Source organism: Esox lucius, chromosome 7 (assembly GCF_011004845.1).
Source record: "Esox lucius isolate fEsoLuc1 chromosome 7, fEsoLuc1.pri, whole genome shotgun sequence".
NCBI lineage: Eukaryota > Metazoa > Chordata > Actinopteri > Esociformes > Esocidae > Esox > Esox lucius.
The window spans coordinates 42,824,113-42,840,755 of NC_047575.1; the positions used below are offsets into that span (position 1 = coordinate 42,824,113).

The 16,643-nt window shown below is 41.8% G+C and overlaps 2 protein-coding genes across 2 annotated transcripts in view; both read left to right on the plus strand.

Moving 5' to 3' along the window:
* Positions 1-1,109: 1,109 nt before the first annotated feature.
* LOC105031158 (zinc finger protein 271-like) lies at positions 1,110-5,563 on the plus strand. The gene is made up of 2 exons (XM_010905428.3): positions 1,110-1,413; positions 2,756-5,563. Exons 1-2 carry the CDS (start codon positions 1,200-1,202, stop codon positions 5,356-5,358), a joined length of 2,817 nt encoding a protein of 938 aa, XP_010903730.2. The 5' UTR covers positions 1,110-1,199; the 3' UTR covers positions 5,359-5,563.
* Positions 5,564-13,443: 7,880 nt separating this feature from the next.
* Positions 13,444-16,643, plus strand: part of taok1b (TAO kinase 1b) — a 31,070-nt gene continuing 27,870 nt past the window's right edge. Inside the window, exon 1 of the mRNA XM_029121085.2 lies at positions 13,444-14,289. The gene's annotated coding sequence lies outside the window, so the exon portion shown is untranslated. The remainder of the gene's footprint in view (positions 14,290-16,643) is intronic.

Below are 16,643 nucleotides of genomic sequence, written 5' to 3' on the forward strand. Positions count from 1 at the left end.
AGGTGGGACAGTATTAATCATGCCCCCTTCATAGTGGGACAGTATCAATTATCCCACATGCAAGGTGTGTAGGTTTCCAAACAATGCACGTAGGCTTGTTGCCATTCATAATCAGAAGGCTCGTAGCCAATCTTTTATGACTGGATGAATCCAGCCTACCATAGACTTAGTTGTATCCTAATATTCATGTAACCACAAAAAAACATACGAAAATGTGTAAAATGCAAACTTGTTGGTACATTGATGGAATATTTCCACAATATATCTCTCACTCAAATCGTTCGGATCTCGTTCTGTTTAATTTCTAGAACTGGGATCTCTAACCAGCGTCTTGTGAGCAACATTAAAGAAACACTTCCGGGTCACGGAAATGTGGAATGTTTCAAAATAAAAGAGACCAACATATTACTTAAAAACGGAGATAAATTGAGTTTATGAATTGTTTAAGAAAATGTCCCTCTCAAAACATTGACAACCCTTCAAATATGATCATATTTAAGAGTAATGTCGATAAAAAGTGGGTATTAAAACACGTTCCAAGGGCAACATTCAGACAATGCCAATGAATACATATGGAATACACATTGCCTCATACCTCATAAACTATTGAACATTTCAAAGAGAAAGCAATGTAGGAAATGTTTAGGAGAATGTGTAGAGTAAGAAAAACCTGTCTAATCACGGGGAATGGTGTGCTACATCTAGCAACAAAATATTTCCACACCTTTTTCCAAAATGTAACTCAATGGATATGAAATACATATTGACTCATACAGAAAAAACTATATACGCCGGAGTGAATATAATGTAGGAAATGTTCAGGAGACTCTATACAGGGATTATATGCAAAGAAATCAAGGGGCATTGTGTATTTGCAATTGTTGCTGGTGTTTTACTTTGATTTCTTTGCATATAATTATCCACTCTCCTTAACATTTCCAACAATAAATGTTTACAATATACACTAAGCAAAGTGTCAAAATCGATACATTTAATGATTCTTATCGCGTTTTACCGCGGACTTTTATTTTGAAGGCGAAAACCGGAAGTCTTATGGTTGCTACGGAATATCTCATGTAAAAATGTATCCATGACCCGGAACTAATTTTCAGTGTTGCTAGTGAGAACAAGAAAACGAAATGCTCTCACAAGCTGAAATGTGAAGCAGAAGAGGCACGAAATTGTAATTTGTCTTAAATATGTCCAAATTACATCTGTTAAATGTGTTTATTAGCGAGCGTTTAACAACTGCGGCATTAGAGATATTTGGTTCAACGAAGAAGACCCTAACAGAGTACCAGGAGAGGCTAGCAACAGCGGCAACTGATATTATTCTCGTGGTGGAAAAGACACTAACAGAAGTTCGGGGGGAGAACGACCGTCTACGGGGGTTTCTTTTGGATTTTGGAGCAGGTTTGTTTAGATATTATTTAATTTGCTGATTCACAATAGCTAGCTAACGGATAGCACTATAGCTGTGCCACTGCCACCCATAGAGTATGATAAGAGCCTCCGGAGCAGAGATGGGGAACCTCCGTGGGCGCGGGTGCTATTTGATTATGTAATATTTAATTAGGGCCGTTGACGTGCGGTTGGTAAACGATTAACTAGTTGACATTTAGAACCAAAACATACAGGACGCAAAAACGTTGCAGTTCGCGAACTGTATGTACTCATCACCCTCGCATCAGTCAAGTTTACCAACCAATCCTGTTGCAGACGTAATTACGTCGTTTTATATTTAGATATGCACTCTTTTATAAGTACAACATTTGGGGTCACTTAGTAATGTCCTTGTTTTTGAAATAAAATAAATAAATGTTTGTCCATTAAAATAACACCAAATTGATCAGAAATACAGTGTAGACATTGTTAATGTTGTATATGACTACTGTAGCTGGAAACGTCTCATTTTCTATGGAATATCTACATAGGCGTACAGAGGCTCATTATCAGCAACCATCACTCCTGTGTTTCAATGGCACCTTGTGTTTTTCTAATCCAGGTTTATAATTTTAAGTCTAATTGGTCATTAGAAAACCCTTTTGCAATTATGTTAGCATTGCTGTAAACTGTTGTAATTATTAAAGAAAAAACTGTCTTTTAAACTCAACGTATCAGTCCATTCTTGTTCAGAGAAATGAAGGCTATTCCATGCAATTGCCAAGAAACTGGCAATCGTACAATGATGTGTAGTACTCCCTTTACAGAACAAGCGCAAACAATCTCTGACCAGTGTAGAAAAAGGAGTGGGAGGCCTCGGTGTACAACTGAGCAAGAGGAAAAATACATTATAGTGTCTAGTTTGAGAAACAGATGCCTCACAATTCCTCTACTAGAAGCTTCATTAAAGAGTCCCTTCAAAACACCAGTCTCAACATCAAAAGATTTTATTTTAAGGGGCGACTCCGGGATGCTTTTTTCTCAGTGAAAGCTTTTCTTTTAATGTTATTTCCAAAACGTTGGGTGTCAATGATTTAGAGCCTAAGAAATACAAATACAGACATGTACAAATAATTTATCATCCATCACCGAGGGAAACAGCAAATAACTCACAAATGAAAACCGACAAATACTAAGAGGTTTTTGCCCTTCATGAATCAAGGAATGGGTCCAAAAATGATATTAACCTAAATATACCACTTTGGGCAATAATTGAGAAGGTCGAAAACAAAGGAACCAGGAAGATGGTTCAGGAGGCAAAGGATTTGTTTCTGTGTATTAAGCGCTAACAGCCTATTTCCTCTACTTCCAGACCTCCAACATCTGACTTTAGCTCAAGGGGAGGCTACCTTTAAGCAGCAGCCGAACTGTGAACTGGAGTGGAGCCCCATTCTGAGGCAGGAGGACCCAGACCCCACACAGATCACAGATGAACAGGGGCATCTTAGGACAAGTGAGGGGGAAGAGCAGCTTCAAAGACATGAGTCTGTTGCCTCAGAGGTTGTCGAGTTTGTATTCATTCCTCGCTGTGTAGAAAGTGACTGTGATCAAGACAGAACAAGTGTCCATCAACCGCGCAACACAACTGAAAGGTCCCAGTCAGAATCGGATGAAGAAGATAACAGAGTATCGGAGCTAAACTGTGATTCTCAGCCCCTCTCTGCAGTAAATCCAGATTGTTCTGCAGCTCCCAGTGAAGTCGTTGTAAGTATGGATGAGGACGAGAGTGAGGAAATATCGTCAGGGTCAAAGAGATCACGGGCCAAGAGAGGACTAAGCTCTACAGTCTGCACTGAGGCCAATACCTCAGTGCAGACTGAGGTATTGGCCAGTGAGTCTGATAAAAGGGAGAGACAATACAAGTGCCACATCTGTCCTAAAAGCTTCATCTCGTCGGTCAGTCTTCAACTACACCAGAAATGTCACAATGCTGAGAACAAGAGACAACAGAAGTGTCCTGTGTGCAGTAAAGGCTTTAAGACTCTAAGCCACTTAAAATCCCATCAGTTAATCCACACAGGGGAGAAACCTTATAAGTGCACCATGTGCAGCCAGTGCTTCAAGAGGCCATGCAGTCTGAAGGTACACCAGAGGCTTCATGGTGAGAAACCCTATAAGTGTTCTATGTGCAGTAAAACCTTTAATACTTTACCCAGTTACAGAGTACATCAGAGAACGCACACAGGGGAGAAGCCATTCAAGTGCACAGTGTGCATTAAAAGCTTCACCAGTTCAAGTCTGTTGAAAGTACATCAGATCTATCACACTGGTGAGAAATTACACAAGTGCAAAGAATGTGACAAGAGCTTTTACCGCAATGGGAATTTGGTAGTTCATATGAGGATCCACACGGGAGAGAAACCCTACTGTTGCCACACATGTGGGAAATCTTTCACTCATAAGCCATCATTAAAAATGCATATGGTGAACCACACAAGGGAGAAGCAATATAAGTGCCCTGTATGTGAAAAATGCTTTACATTGGCTTCGGATCTCAAACAACACCATCGTCAGATTCACACTGAAGAGAAACCCTATAATTGTAAAATTTGTAACGAAAGCTTCATGTCAAAGGGCAGCCTGACAGAACATCTGAATTCTCACACGGGGGAGAAACCGTTTACTTGTCCTACATGTGAAAAAAGCTTCAAAACATTGGCTTATCTGAAGCGCCACCAGCAAGACCACCTTGCGGGGAAAACGGGAGAAAAGCAAGCCTCGTACCTCTGCAGTGACTGTGGAAAAAGCTTCAGAACATTGGGTTGCTTGAAGGTGCACATGAGGATTCACGCCGAGAGGCAGCTGCATAAGTGTCCGGTCTGTGGGAAAGACTTCACGTCATTGTCTTATTTCAAACTCCACCAGCGAATCCACACTGGCGAGAAGCTACACCAGTGCAACGTCTGCAGCAAAAGCTTCACCATGAGTGGGCACCTGACTGAGCACATGAGGACTCACACAGGGGAAAAACCGTTTAAGTGTTCCGTGTGTGAGAAATGCTTCAAGTCATCCACGTATCTTAAAGTCCACCAGCGAATCCACACCGGAGAGAAGCCGTATCAGTGCAATGTCTGCAGCAAAAGATTTGCTCAGAAGGGAAGCCTGAAAGACCACACGATGATCCACACAGAGAAGGAATTACTAAAGTGTCTTGTTTGTGGGAAGGGATTTACATCATCAAGTAATCTAAATAACCATCAGCTGAATCACTGTGTCGAGAAAACAGGAAAAAATACCTCTGAGGAAACGTCCTACCTTTGCAGTGACTGCGGGAAAAGCTTCCGAACCATGAGTTACCTGAGGGTGCACATGAGGACTCACTCGGAACGACAAATGCACAAGTGTCCTGTTTGTGGGAAAGACTTCACTTGGGCTTCTTCTCTCAAAGTCCACCAGCGAGTTCACACTGGAGAGAAACCCTTTAAGTGTACTCTTTGTAACAAAAGCTTCACTTGGAAGGGAGTCCTGATAGAACATGTGAAAAATCACACAGGGGAGAAACAACATCAGTGCCATGTCTGCAGCAAAAGGTTTGTTTATAGCAGAAGTCTGTCACATCATATGATGACACACACAGGAGAGAAACGATTTAAGTGTCTTGTATGTGGAATATGCTTTGCAACATCAATTCTTCTAAAATACCACCAGCGAATTCACACCGGTGTAAAACCTTATCTATGCAATGTTTGTAGCAAAACCTTCACTTGGAAGGGAGGTCTGACACAACACATGAAGAGTCACACAGGTGAGAGGCCATACAAATGCCCCGTGTGTGGAAAAGGATTCACAACATCGGGTGATTTGACACGCCACAACAGAGTTCATACTGGAGAAAAACCATTTCACTGCAGCCACTGTAACAAGTTCTTTAGTCAGATCAGTTCCCTTAAGTCACATATGAAGAATGTTCACTAGAAATAGAACCTAAGCTTCCATTGTGTAACGTGTCAATGATGTCCGTATGACCAACATGCCATGTTTGAAAGGTTATGATGTTGAATGTTGCATAAACCCATATTGCTTATTTGTTTAGAGGCCAGTCGCTTAATGTGTAACCAGCCCTTACTAATGTAATGATCATTTCCCACAATATTTCACATTAAAAATCCCATTTAATGATTTTGAAAGGACTTTATTCTAATAAGACACTCTGCCCTCCGTGGAACCGGTTTGACACCCCTGGTCTAAGTGTTCTCACTAGCAACTTCTGTTTCCTGTAGCTAAGAGGTTGTGTGTGCACCAGCAGTCCACTTTATTTATTTCTGCTTGTCATTGTTCATCTTCTTGTTCACTTACAAGTTTGCGTTAATATGAATACTAGGTAGCTACACATTGGAAGTTAATTTCCACACTGAAAATATGTGATGGCCTTTTCCAAATTATTGCAAAGGGACACCACAAGTATGAGTCAGGCTATGATCCAGAGGGCGCACTGGCTCTTGGGTGCTTAGATGTTGCTCAGCCTCCACTTGCTGACTTGTCCATTGCAAACAGCGCTGATACATCAGCCTATACTAGTCCAGGGGACTAGTTCTGTTGTGTTCAAATGATTTCAAAAACGGACAAAAGTCTGCGGATGACCCAAGATGGTTAAATTTCCACCTTAAATGTTGAAAACAGATTCAAATCTCCAGTGAAAACCTTTGTTTGGAAATGTTATAAAATGTGTGTGTGTGTAAAAGTTAGTCTTTTTCAAAGACTGGTCATGCCAGAAGCACACAGTATTTGAAAGGGTTGCTTCTGTCCATGTGTAGTTAACCTTAATCATTGGTAAACTTTTGACGTGGTCAATAATGCTATTTCACGGCACAATGTGTCCTCAGCAGGCTCAGGCTCTGATATGTCTTCAATGTGTTTTCAATGTGTCCTCAGCAGGTTCAGGCTCTGATGCCTATTCATGGTTTCGTAACTGTTTAGCTCCAGATCACAGACTACGATCACAACATTTGAATTTCTTGACATGCTTAAATGTGTTTCTCTGGGTTCGATATTGTGACCTCACCTTTAACACTAACTCCTATGTTATACTATGGAAGTTTCTATCATCAACACACAGTGAGCAGTTTGTAACAAGAGTAATGTGAGTTACACATTTTTGAATGTGATTTCCAGTGTTCTATGTGAATGATACATTAATGTATACAATGGCCCCATCTGCTGATACAACTCAAGGCTACAGTCTTATTTTGCAGCAATACAGGAAGCCATTGCTGATTTGAAGATGGACTTGGAACTTTGGCGTTACAAAATGTTCTTTTGTTTATCACAGGTAATTAAGTTAACAACCTGGCGGTTTGTAGGATTGGTTAACTACTGCAGTTCTTCGGGTCTCCACTGAGGTTTTTGAATACGGTGGCTATGAAAATTATTCTCCCCCTTGGACTTTTCACATTCTATTTTATTATAACAGGAGTTGCCACTGATCAATGCAGATAAAATCCACACGTCTTGTGGGAGACTAAGACCAAGTGGAAGAAGTTTCTATGGTATGAGGAAACCACATTAAAGCTTTTTGGCCTCAGTGAAGCATGGTGGTGACAGCATCATGTTATGGGGATGCTTCTCTGTTGTCAGGGCCTGGAAAACAGGAAGATAGAGGGCAAAATGGATGCAACAAAGTACAAAGAAATCCTGAAAGAAAACTAACTGAAGTCTGCAAGAGACCTGTGACTTTTACTAAGATTCATCTTCCATCAGGACAACGACCCTAAATGTACAGCCAAAGCCACCCTGGAGAGGCATAGACACAATGTCAAGGTGTGGCCCAGTCAAAGCTCAGACTTCAATCCAATTGAGAATTTGTGGAAATGGTTAACATATTGGTGTTTCATTTAGTTTTTTGATATGCAGGGCATATGTTTTATTTTAATTGGTTGTTATGCTGGGCTTATTTAGGAAATAATCTTTTGTCTCAAATATCTTCTGATTAAAAAAAAATAAACATTAGCATGACATTTTGATAATATGACAACAATGTTAATAACCATTATGGATTATAACTGCTATGAAGGAATTATGTGTTGTGACTGTTTGAAACCACACTGCTTTACCAAAGTATTCAGAACTCTGACCAATTCTCTCATTCTGTGGAATGAAATAAAACACTGCCATTATTTTATGGTTTTTGATTAGGAAATATTTAAGACAAATACAAATGCATAGATTAGGAAAAGGGTTTTTGACAGAAATGTCCTGATCTTAATAAGTGTACCAGAACCGGCCCTAAAATATAAAGAGCCGCCGCCGCAATTCAGTGCAAATCAGTTGATTTCACCGCTTATGTATCTACGTATGTAGTAGTCAAACCCACGGGTGGGCAGTTCCATCTGAATGGGAACCCGGTGACTGTCCACATGCCCACACCGTTTATCCAACTCAGTTGGCGCTGACATTTGTTGGTTGCTCTCAAATATGTTTTTTTTTTTTTTGGCAATCCTTTCAAGTTCACTAATGGCGAGAGATGGAGGCATGGAGGTGGTAATTGTGGATTTGGAGCCAGGAATTGTCTTACTCACTGTGCGTGGGGACAAGATGTACTTGATTCTTCTACCTGGCAGGTGTACCACTGTTTTACTGTCCCTGTAGGGGTCACTGGAATATTACGTTCTTAGGATATTTATTGAATCCATTACCTATTTTATGAAGATCAGCATCCTTTGTCTCTTTGCCTTTCCCCATTGTGAAGTGATGACATTAATCTTACATACCTGATACCTCACTGAAGCCAGAATCCATGGAAGACTATAATACAGTTCCTTCAAACTGACATGTGCTTTGAAAAGTAAAATGTTAAAATGCATATTCAATTTTGTCTGGTTTCATTTAAAACAATCCTTCCAATAATTTAGAAAACCTGTCTCTTTAAGAAAAAGTAAAACATTTACATTTGAGCTGCATTTTGTTGTGAGCTATTGTATTAGTTTAACATATCTTAGTTATCTCATACGTTCATTGCCTGCGTCATTGATACTTCTTGGTTTTTGCTTGTTATTAAAGGTGGGGGTAATTGTGGAGATGACTGTACACGTGTGGTATAAAGAAAGCAGCACGTTAGACTGTTCTAAGTGGGGTGACCGACAGAATAGTGGCTCAGCAGACTGAAATCTAAAGTCTTGGGTTCAGGGTTGAAGAAGAAAGTGATTAGAAAAGCAAATTCAATTATCTTAGATCTGTGGTTCAGCTGCGATTGGGATTGAAACATTCAAAAGAAATCTGTGCCTGTAGCATTGACAGGAATGAATGTATTCCTTTGCACAGACCAGTGGTCACCCTCCTGTGGCTGATGGTGTAATCATCATCTTGTTGGATATCAGTACCTACTGAATGCAGCAGTGTAGCAGATAGAGAGCAGAGCAGTTTCCGTGATTTTCATGTTTTTTATTAATTATTTTATAGATTTTTTATTTTAAACAGTTGTGGGAGTATTAATTAAGGTATTGTAAGTTGTTTTTCATACATTTTTATAATGCATATTTTAACAATACAATTGTTCTTATATTTCTGCAAATGTTACTGGTAAAAAAAGCTCTAACATGTGCTCTGCAAGATATTTCATGTTTTAAAACATCTGTGACTGTGAATTGGTGGTTCCCTGAACGGAAAAGGTCTCTAAACTGCTGGTTTATAGAGGGGGAGGCAGAACCTTCCGAGATACTGATAAGCAGCATCCCTAGGGAGGGAGAATACCAGACATATGGGGAAGAATTGCTGGGAGGAAGATAGAGGCTGGTGTTTGGTCCCAAATTGCACTCAGTTATTTCCTATATTTATTTTACGGGAACAGCGCACATTAATCAACATCAATATTACAGTAATGTAACATTACTGTAAATGTGCAGGGGGTAACCTAAGAGTTAGTTTGCAAATTAAATAAAACAATTCATTTTCCTCTTCTTATTCTTTCAGCTGTTACCAGATAAGCTTGAGAGAAGGGAAACGAATAACAGTTTGCAGTTTAATCACTTTGCAGATGCTTCTATACAAAGCCACAGAAAGCTAAAGCATTCATTTTAAGACTCTAGGTGGATCACACAACCCTGTAGTAGTAAGTGCTTGCTACTCAATGAATTAATTACCCACATAAGTAAGTACTGGGAAGAAGACAACACAAATAATAAACATGAAAATAAAAATAGAAACGGTGGGCTGTAGTTTTAAGGTACTCTTTGAAGAGGTTGGGTTCCAGAGGTTTTCTTATAGGCCTTATTAATTTGCAGAGATTGTGCTATCATAGCCGCAAAAAGAAATGTATTCAAACCTTTTGTGCAAAGGCAGACTTGAGTTTTGACTGGGCAGATTGGGTGCTGCCTTTCCATAAGGGGTGGGACGAATGAGCAGAGGGACATGGGAGAACCTGGGAGGTTTGGACACAAAATGGGCGGCAGCATCCTGGGTAAGTTGCAGTGGTTTGGTGGCACACAGCGGGAGCCTTATGAAGAGGGAGTTTCAGTAGTCCAGACGTGAAATCACAAGGGCCTGGATTTGTACTTGTGCCTTCCTGTGCAATGTAAGGTTTTTTCTTTATTGCATGTTGTAGGGCATGAACCTAGAGAGAGTCGTCACCCTTGATGTTTGCAGAAATCAACAATATTGTCTATGGTCATGCCAAGGTTATATGCGCTCTAGGATGTGGACATTGTGGAGATGTCAACCGTGATTAACATCTTTTGGAGAAGACAGACCTTACAGAAGAGCAGCTCTGTCAGTTAGCTCTGTCCTGTCAGTTAGCTCTGTCCTGTCAGTTAGCTCTGTACTGTCAGTTAGCTCTGTCCTGTCAGTTAGCTCTGTCCTGCCAGTTAGTATTGCTAACAGAAGGATTATAGTGATTCTACCTACACATTTTGAGCATGTAAAAAAACATATTACAAATCAAGCCCAAAAATAAAAGTTTACAAAAATATTTTGTTACTGGCAAAAGTCCCAGGCTGCATCTGAGTATCTTAATTTATTTTTATTGATCAGATGAATATGATTCTGCATGTGATTCTGCAGAAATGTATTTGGCTTTGCCTGTGCAAAAAGCTAGTTTGAATCTGATATGGGAATAAATACTGCCAGTGTGAACAAGGCCTTAGGGTTTTAGTTGCTAATGGTGTTATCCAGATTCTGTGGAGAGGAATCTCAAAGTGTTGGTTAGTGTGATTGTAGTAGTGTAAGACCAGGTGGAATATGAGGCTTACAGAAAAGGTATGCCCATCCCCTATGTATTGCAGGTCACCTAGAACCCCCTACCCCCAAAATATTAAATATCAAATGTATTGATTACACTATTACAGGACATTGGTCTGTGTATCAACTTTCTATTTGCAGGTAAGGTAGTAGAATGCACCAGTTCCAATTTAGAAATGTGGTTGTGCATCAGCGGTTGTTATCCTGTTACAATCAATCACTGACAGTCACTCAATTAGCCTCATCATGCTATTTACGTTTTCATTGGCAGTTAGTCTAGCCAGCTAAATGCAAAATGGGTATAACAGAATTGCTGACAATATTGTAGTATAAGTTAGGAATATATACATTCATCTCAGCCTAAAGAGCTGCTGTCCAGGTTTAAACCTAAGTTGCAGCAGTATGTGTACTGGAGGTGGCTGCCCAGACCATTGGAGAACCACAAGCTACAACATATATATATTTATTTAACATTTTGACGTATTGACTGAAAGCTGTAAGACCAAGTTTCAACCTGTGAAATCAAGGCAGAAACCCGGTGAGTGTTTTTCTTTCAGCGCAAAAGGATTCCTGTCTAGACTTCCATATGTGCGAGACACATATCTCGACAATGATTGTCCAGAGTCCACTGCGAGTTACTGGACATTGGATATTACCCATTTTGGGAGAAAAACAGGGTGAAAACAACAAAGTAAAAAGAGAAGGACCACTTAAATGTTTTGCGGTGAGGTGTGGAGGATCGCCAACAATTCTTGCCTAGTGGCTCCAAAAGGTTAGGGCAGATCCTGGTTACTACTGGTGAGGATCAATAATTTTGTTTATTATCTCTAACACTAAAGGATCGGGCTTAACGGGCCTATCATCAGAAATCCCAGAGCCCAGGAAAGAATATTCCTGTTAAGCCTCATCACCGCGTGAAATAGCAGTTTAACAGCCAGTTTTGCTCTCCTAGGGCCCAGGACAATGCATCTGATTGTCCCCCGGATGGCGGGCCTGGGGCTAAACTATTGTAGTTAGAAGAATCATGTGGCAATCACACCATAAGCTGGCAGACAGGCCATGTAGAAGAAAGAGAGGAAGAGAGAAAGAAAAAAACATACACTTCACAAATGGTTCTCTCAGTCTCTCCTCACTTTACCTCCCCCCTCTCTTTTTCTCTCTCCTCCAGAAGCATACTTCCCCAGTGCCTGGATACAGACCACACAGACAGGACCTGATTCCCATCGTCAGGACAACGGATACACAGCAGCCAATAAGAGCTCTGGAAAACATATCTGCATGCTGATTGGCTGCCTGGCCTACAGCCTGTTGTGGAATGTCCATCCTTAACCCTTTCCCTACCTCACACATGTCACTGCCACTGCTATGTATTAGCCATACATATTTATATAACTCCAGTCTCCTATTCTTTATCAAATGAAATTCCATCTTTAGGCTACAACACAGCAACACTTTTGGGAAGGACTAAATATTTTTAGAACATGGATGGGCGATATCCTCCTTGAACAATCACAGATAAAAAGAAAAATCATATTGTAACATCTAGACCAGTGGTAGGCATTCCCATTTGTGGTGAAACTGCCAGGTCAGCAAATTTGTTATTTTAACCAGCCTGAATGACCAGGTGCATTTAAATGAATATTTCTCTGATATTAAATGAATACACCTCTGAACTAATTGAGGCCATGGTCAGTTCAGTTCACACTGACACATTCTGGTGGATTAAAATAAAATCTCGCAGCTCTCCTGGAACAGGGTTGCCTACACCAGACCTATACCCAGTCCTGATAGATCAATGAATTGATGGTCTTCAACATTGTTGGGCCGTAGCTCAACCCCCCTGTCACCAAGGTAACACTGTCACTCCGCGCTTCTCTGTCAACAATCCCTCTCTTAAGAACATAAAGGGAGAGGGGCGACTGGGATGTTGAATAAAGGACTGCATGGTGAGTTGTATACATAGAGCAAATAAACACACCGTGTTCTGGGTCTGGAGTCCTGATTGAGTACAGGAATGGGTGGGGGAGATTTTTATTCAGCACCTGAATCCACTGACTATTAATCATTTTTTCTCAAATGGTACCCTATTACCTATAATGTAGTGCAATAAGCTGAGAATTGAGTGGTATTTCAGACTTTCTGTTTTGGTCAGAGATGATGCACCTACCCATTAAATATGTTTTAATGTAGAGTAAAAGACTCACTTCAGTTTAAATTGACTCATGTGATTTCTTACTTTGAATGGCACTTAGTCACTAGGAGGTTCCTTTGAAAGAAAAATGCTCCTGACCAAACTCTATATTGAATATATTGGTGCCCAAATTAAACTTGAGGTAAATGAGACCAGGAGATCACTGAAGGTTGAGGTTACACATTTGATTATAGACTGGCCAGCAGCTAGGTGAGCTAAGCTGTGTGCAATGTGTGATTGAAAGGGCGAACTCTACCTCATCAAAAGTGCAGTTGCTTTTAACAAATAATTTGTAACTTAGCAGACATTAGTCCTGAGGAGTGATAGTTTTACATCAGCAGTTAATGTGAAGTGCCTTGCTCAAGGGCACCACAACACATTTTGTTACATTGTTGGAAACAGGTTGCGAACTGGGGACACTTCTTGAGGGGCAACTAAAGATACTAAGGAAAAATAATTTAGTCACTCTTGGACATAAAGTGCCTGGATTTAAAGTGCGACCCTTTACAATAATACATCTGTATAGTTTATGCTGGTGTTGAGTCGGGACAGAACTACAGTGTTGTGTGTTATTTGGGCTATTTGTAGCAAGGGTATACTTAGACCTTAATCAGCTAAGGAGCTCAGCAAGACTGAGGACACCGATTCACACAAGTACAAGTTGCACACCAACACAGCTCTAGCGGACTGTATTTTAACTTTGCGTTTGAAGTTGAATTTGAATGACAAGTATTACTAGATTTTGTTTCAATCTCTGAACCGATCCTGACTGTGTCCACCACCATCAACAGCAACGTGTATGCTCTCATACATTCACCAACGAGTTCACTCCTGCGGAGTCCCGCCCCGCCAACTCGCCATACCGCCTCCACACTACCGATCACCGCCCGTCTGTCGTGGGGATACAGATTGCGGATGTTGGCTGGATGGCTCGCAGGGGGATAGCTAGCACGGAGAGGGGAGTATAACTTCAGCACCCACCTGGGTGTAAACAGCGACAAGGCCACTGAAGCTAAACGTGGCGGCCGAAGCGGCACACTAGTCGCTCGGGCTGGAACTAGGGCTGACTGTCGCCTTTCAGTTTTTCTGAGTTTTTGATGTTTTGACATATTTTGCCCCGTGATTGTCACGGTAGTGGGGAGGAGGTGAATTCTCCGACGCCATCTTTGGAAACAGACTGGGAGGAGTGGAGAACTTCGTTGGCTGGCTAGTTGGTTAGCTGTCTAACTAACCTACTGTAGCTTGTTTTAGGGCCTTGACGAGTCTTCCCCAACAAATCACATTTCCCCCCGTGGACAACAACACACAACGCATCGGCAACACATATCCTGGAAAAACTAGCTAGCCAACTTGCTAGCTAGTTAGCGAAACTCCAATCTGTGCTCCAGACTCGTTTCGAGTCAGTTGGTTGCGCCCTACCCGAGTCCTTCCTTGTTAGTCATTTGCTGCTGTTGTTTTATACCTGAACCTGGCATCTACGCTGACAGGTACGTGTTTGTTTTGCATAGTCAAATCACACTTCTGCTGTTGGGAAATGTTTTCATATCTGGCAAACATTACTTAGGTTTCCTAGCAAAGCTAGCTAGCTTTCATAGTCAGCTGTTGTTATCGTAGTTACATTAGCTAGCTAGCCAGCCAGACAACAACATTCATAGCTAGCTACTGTAGTCAACTACCTATCAGACGATTGGGGTGTTGATAGTCAGCGTTAACTGGCTCGTTCTATGTTATATTGCTTGTCATGCTAATTCGTTAACTAGTTAACTAACGTTGCTCATGTGGCTAACTAGCTTTATTGTACATGGGGGGAATGATGGAGGAATGATGGCTAACTATTGAGCACTGCTAACTAGATACCCTTAGCACCCTAGCTCCATGGCTAACTACTTAGCTGCTTTAGTGAACTTTTGGTAAACTAGTATGAAGATAATGTCCTTTGTTAACTTCAAAAAAATAAATTAGCAGCTGACTATAATGTGATGCAGTAACCTGGCTAATGACTGCGATAGGTAGCTAGTTAGCTCACTGGTTATTCTGCTATATGGTGTGTGCGATTTCGGGACCTAGCCACCCAGTGATAATGTTAGCTAAATCCTTTCTCATATCAAGCTAACTTAATTTGTGTAATGGTCAGTTAATCCTGTTCTATCAAGTAGTTTTGCCTCGACGCTGCCTCTTAGTTTTCTCACTGCATCATCAATCCAAACCAAACAAGTGCCAAGTGGTGGTGTTGCAACTCAACTGCATACACCGCACAAAGCCGAGGCGGTAGCAGATTCACGACCAAGACAGTGTCACTCAGTCTAAAATGTAAGCAAATAGACCTAACTAAATCTACCGCATGTTTGATGTTTACAGACAGCCAACAAGGAAATTGATTATCGTTTAGGGTATGGCTTCCTTGTACGTCTGGCCTATGTACATTCATTCCTGGCCGGTTTGTGGGCTGTGACGTGAGTCGCATTCCTCATTGCTGTGTGTTGACATTGCGTAACATTCTCACTCAGCAAGCCTTTTCTTTCGACCCTGACAGGGTTTTCGCCCGAATTAGATACTGAAATTATGATAGATTGCACTTCGTCTTTGTATTTTTTTTAATGTTAAAAACCGCATGTTGGCATCATCGATCCATCACGTTCCTTACATTTGATGTGCTGAGAACGATAAAGCAAGATTTAAGAAAACGTTAACAATAGCCAGTCCTTTCCATTCTTAATCAACAGTACATATTCAAACCCCTGGCTTTTCACTTCGTTGTCTGAATCTATATGATGTAGTAGTCACAATCCCATACCAGTGTTTTCAGTTAGTCTGCCAATTTTCACCTCTGCAGTCAATGATTTCAGTTGTCCATCACTACAACCAGTGAGACTAAGTAGAATCATAGCTTGTGTTTTGTGTTGATGATACCAGTATGTTGATAGTACTGTGGCAGGGAAACAACAACATTAGGAAACTTCCCTGGTGCCGGAAACAATGTTGTGGTCTTTGAGTCACATTCATTTTTTCCCCATCAAGAATTATTGTATATTTTTAAATAACTTAATATTTTGTTCCAATTATCTTTAAATGTTTTTAATGGGTGGATAATGTGATACTGGTGTCATAACAGACCTAGTTATTATGGCCTCAGGCCTGTTCATTGTTGGCACGCTGACTATCCTGTGGTCTGGATTTAGGCGTCTCCCAAGAAAAAGGGATAAGCGAGGTGAAATGGTAAAGCCTGTCATCTTAGGCAGCCTCATTCACAATACGCTTTTCATGGATCCCTGTTGTTGTCCTGACCACATAACTGTATCCCGGTGTGTACCAGAACCTCTTGCTATTATCTTCAGAGTTGACCTAAAAAACACCCCATACAGCCTCCCTCTCCCCCAGACCTCTACTCCTCCAGGCCACCCCGGGCCCCATACAGCCTCCCTCTCCCCCAGACCTCTACTCCTCCAGGCCACCCCGGGCCCCATACAGCCTCTCTCTCCCCCAGACCTCTACTCCTCCAGGCCACCCTGGGCCCCATACAGCCTCTCTCTCCCCCAGGCCACCCCGGGCCCCATACAGCCTCCCTCTCCCCCAGGCCACCCGGGCCCCATACAGCCTCCCTCTCCCCCAGGCCACCCCGGGCCCCATACAGCCTCCCTCTCCCCCAGACCTCTACTCCTCCAGGCCACCCCAGGCCCCATACAGCCTCTCTCTCCCCCAGGCCACCCCGGGCCCCATACAGCCTCTCTCTCCCCCAGGCCACCCCGGGCCCCATACAGCCTCTCTCTCCCCCAGGCCACCCCGGGCCCCATACAGCCTCTCTCTCCCCCAGGCCACCCCGGGCCCCATACAGCCTCTCTCT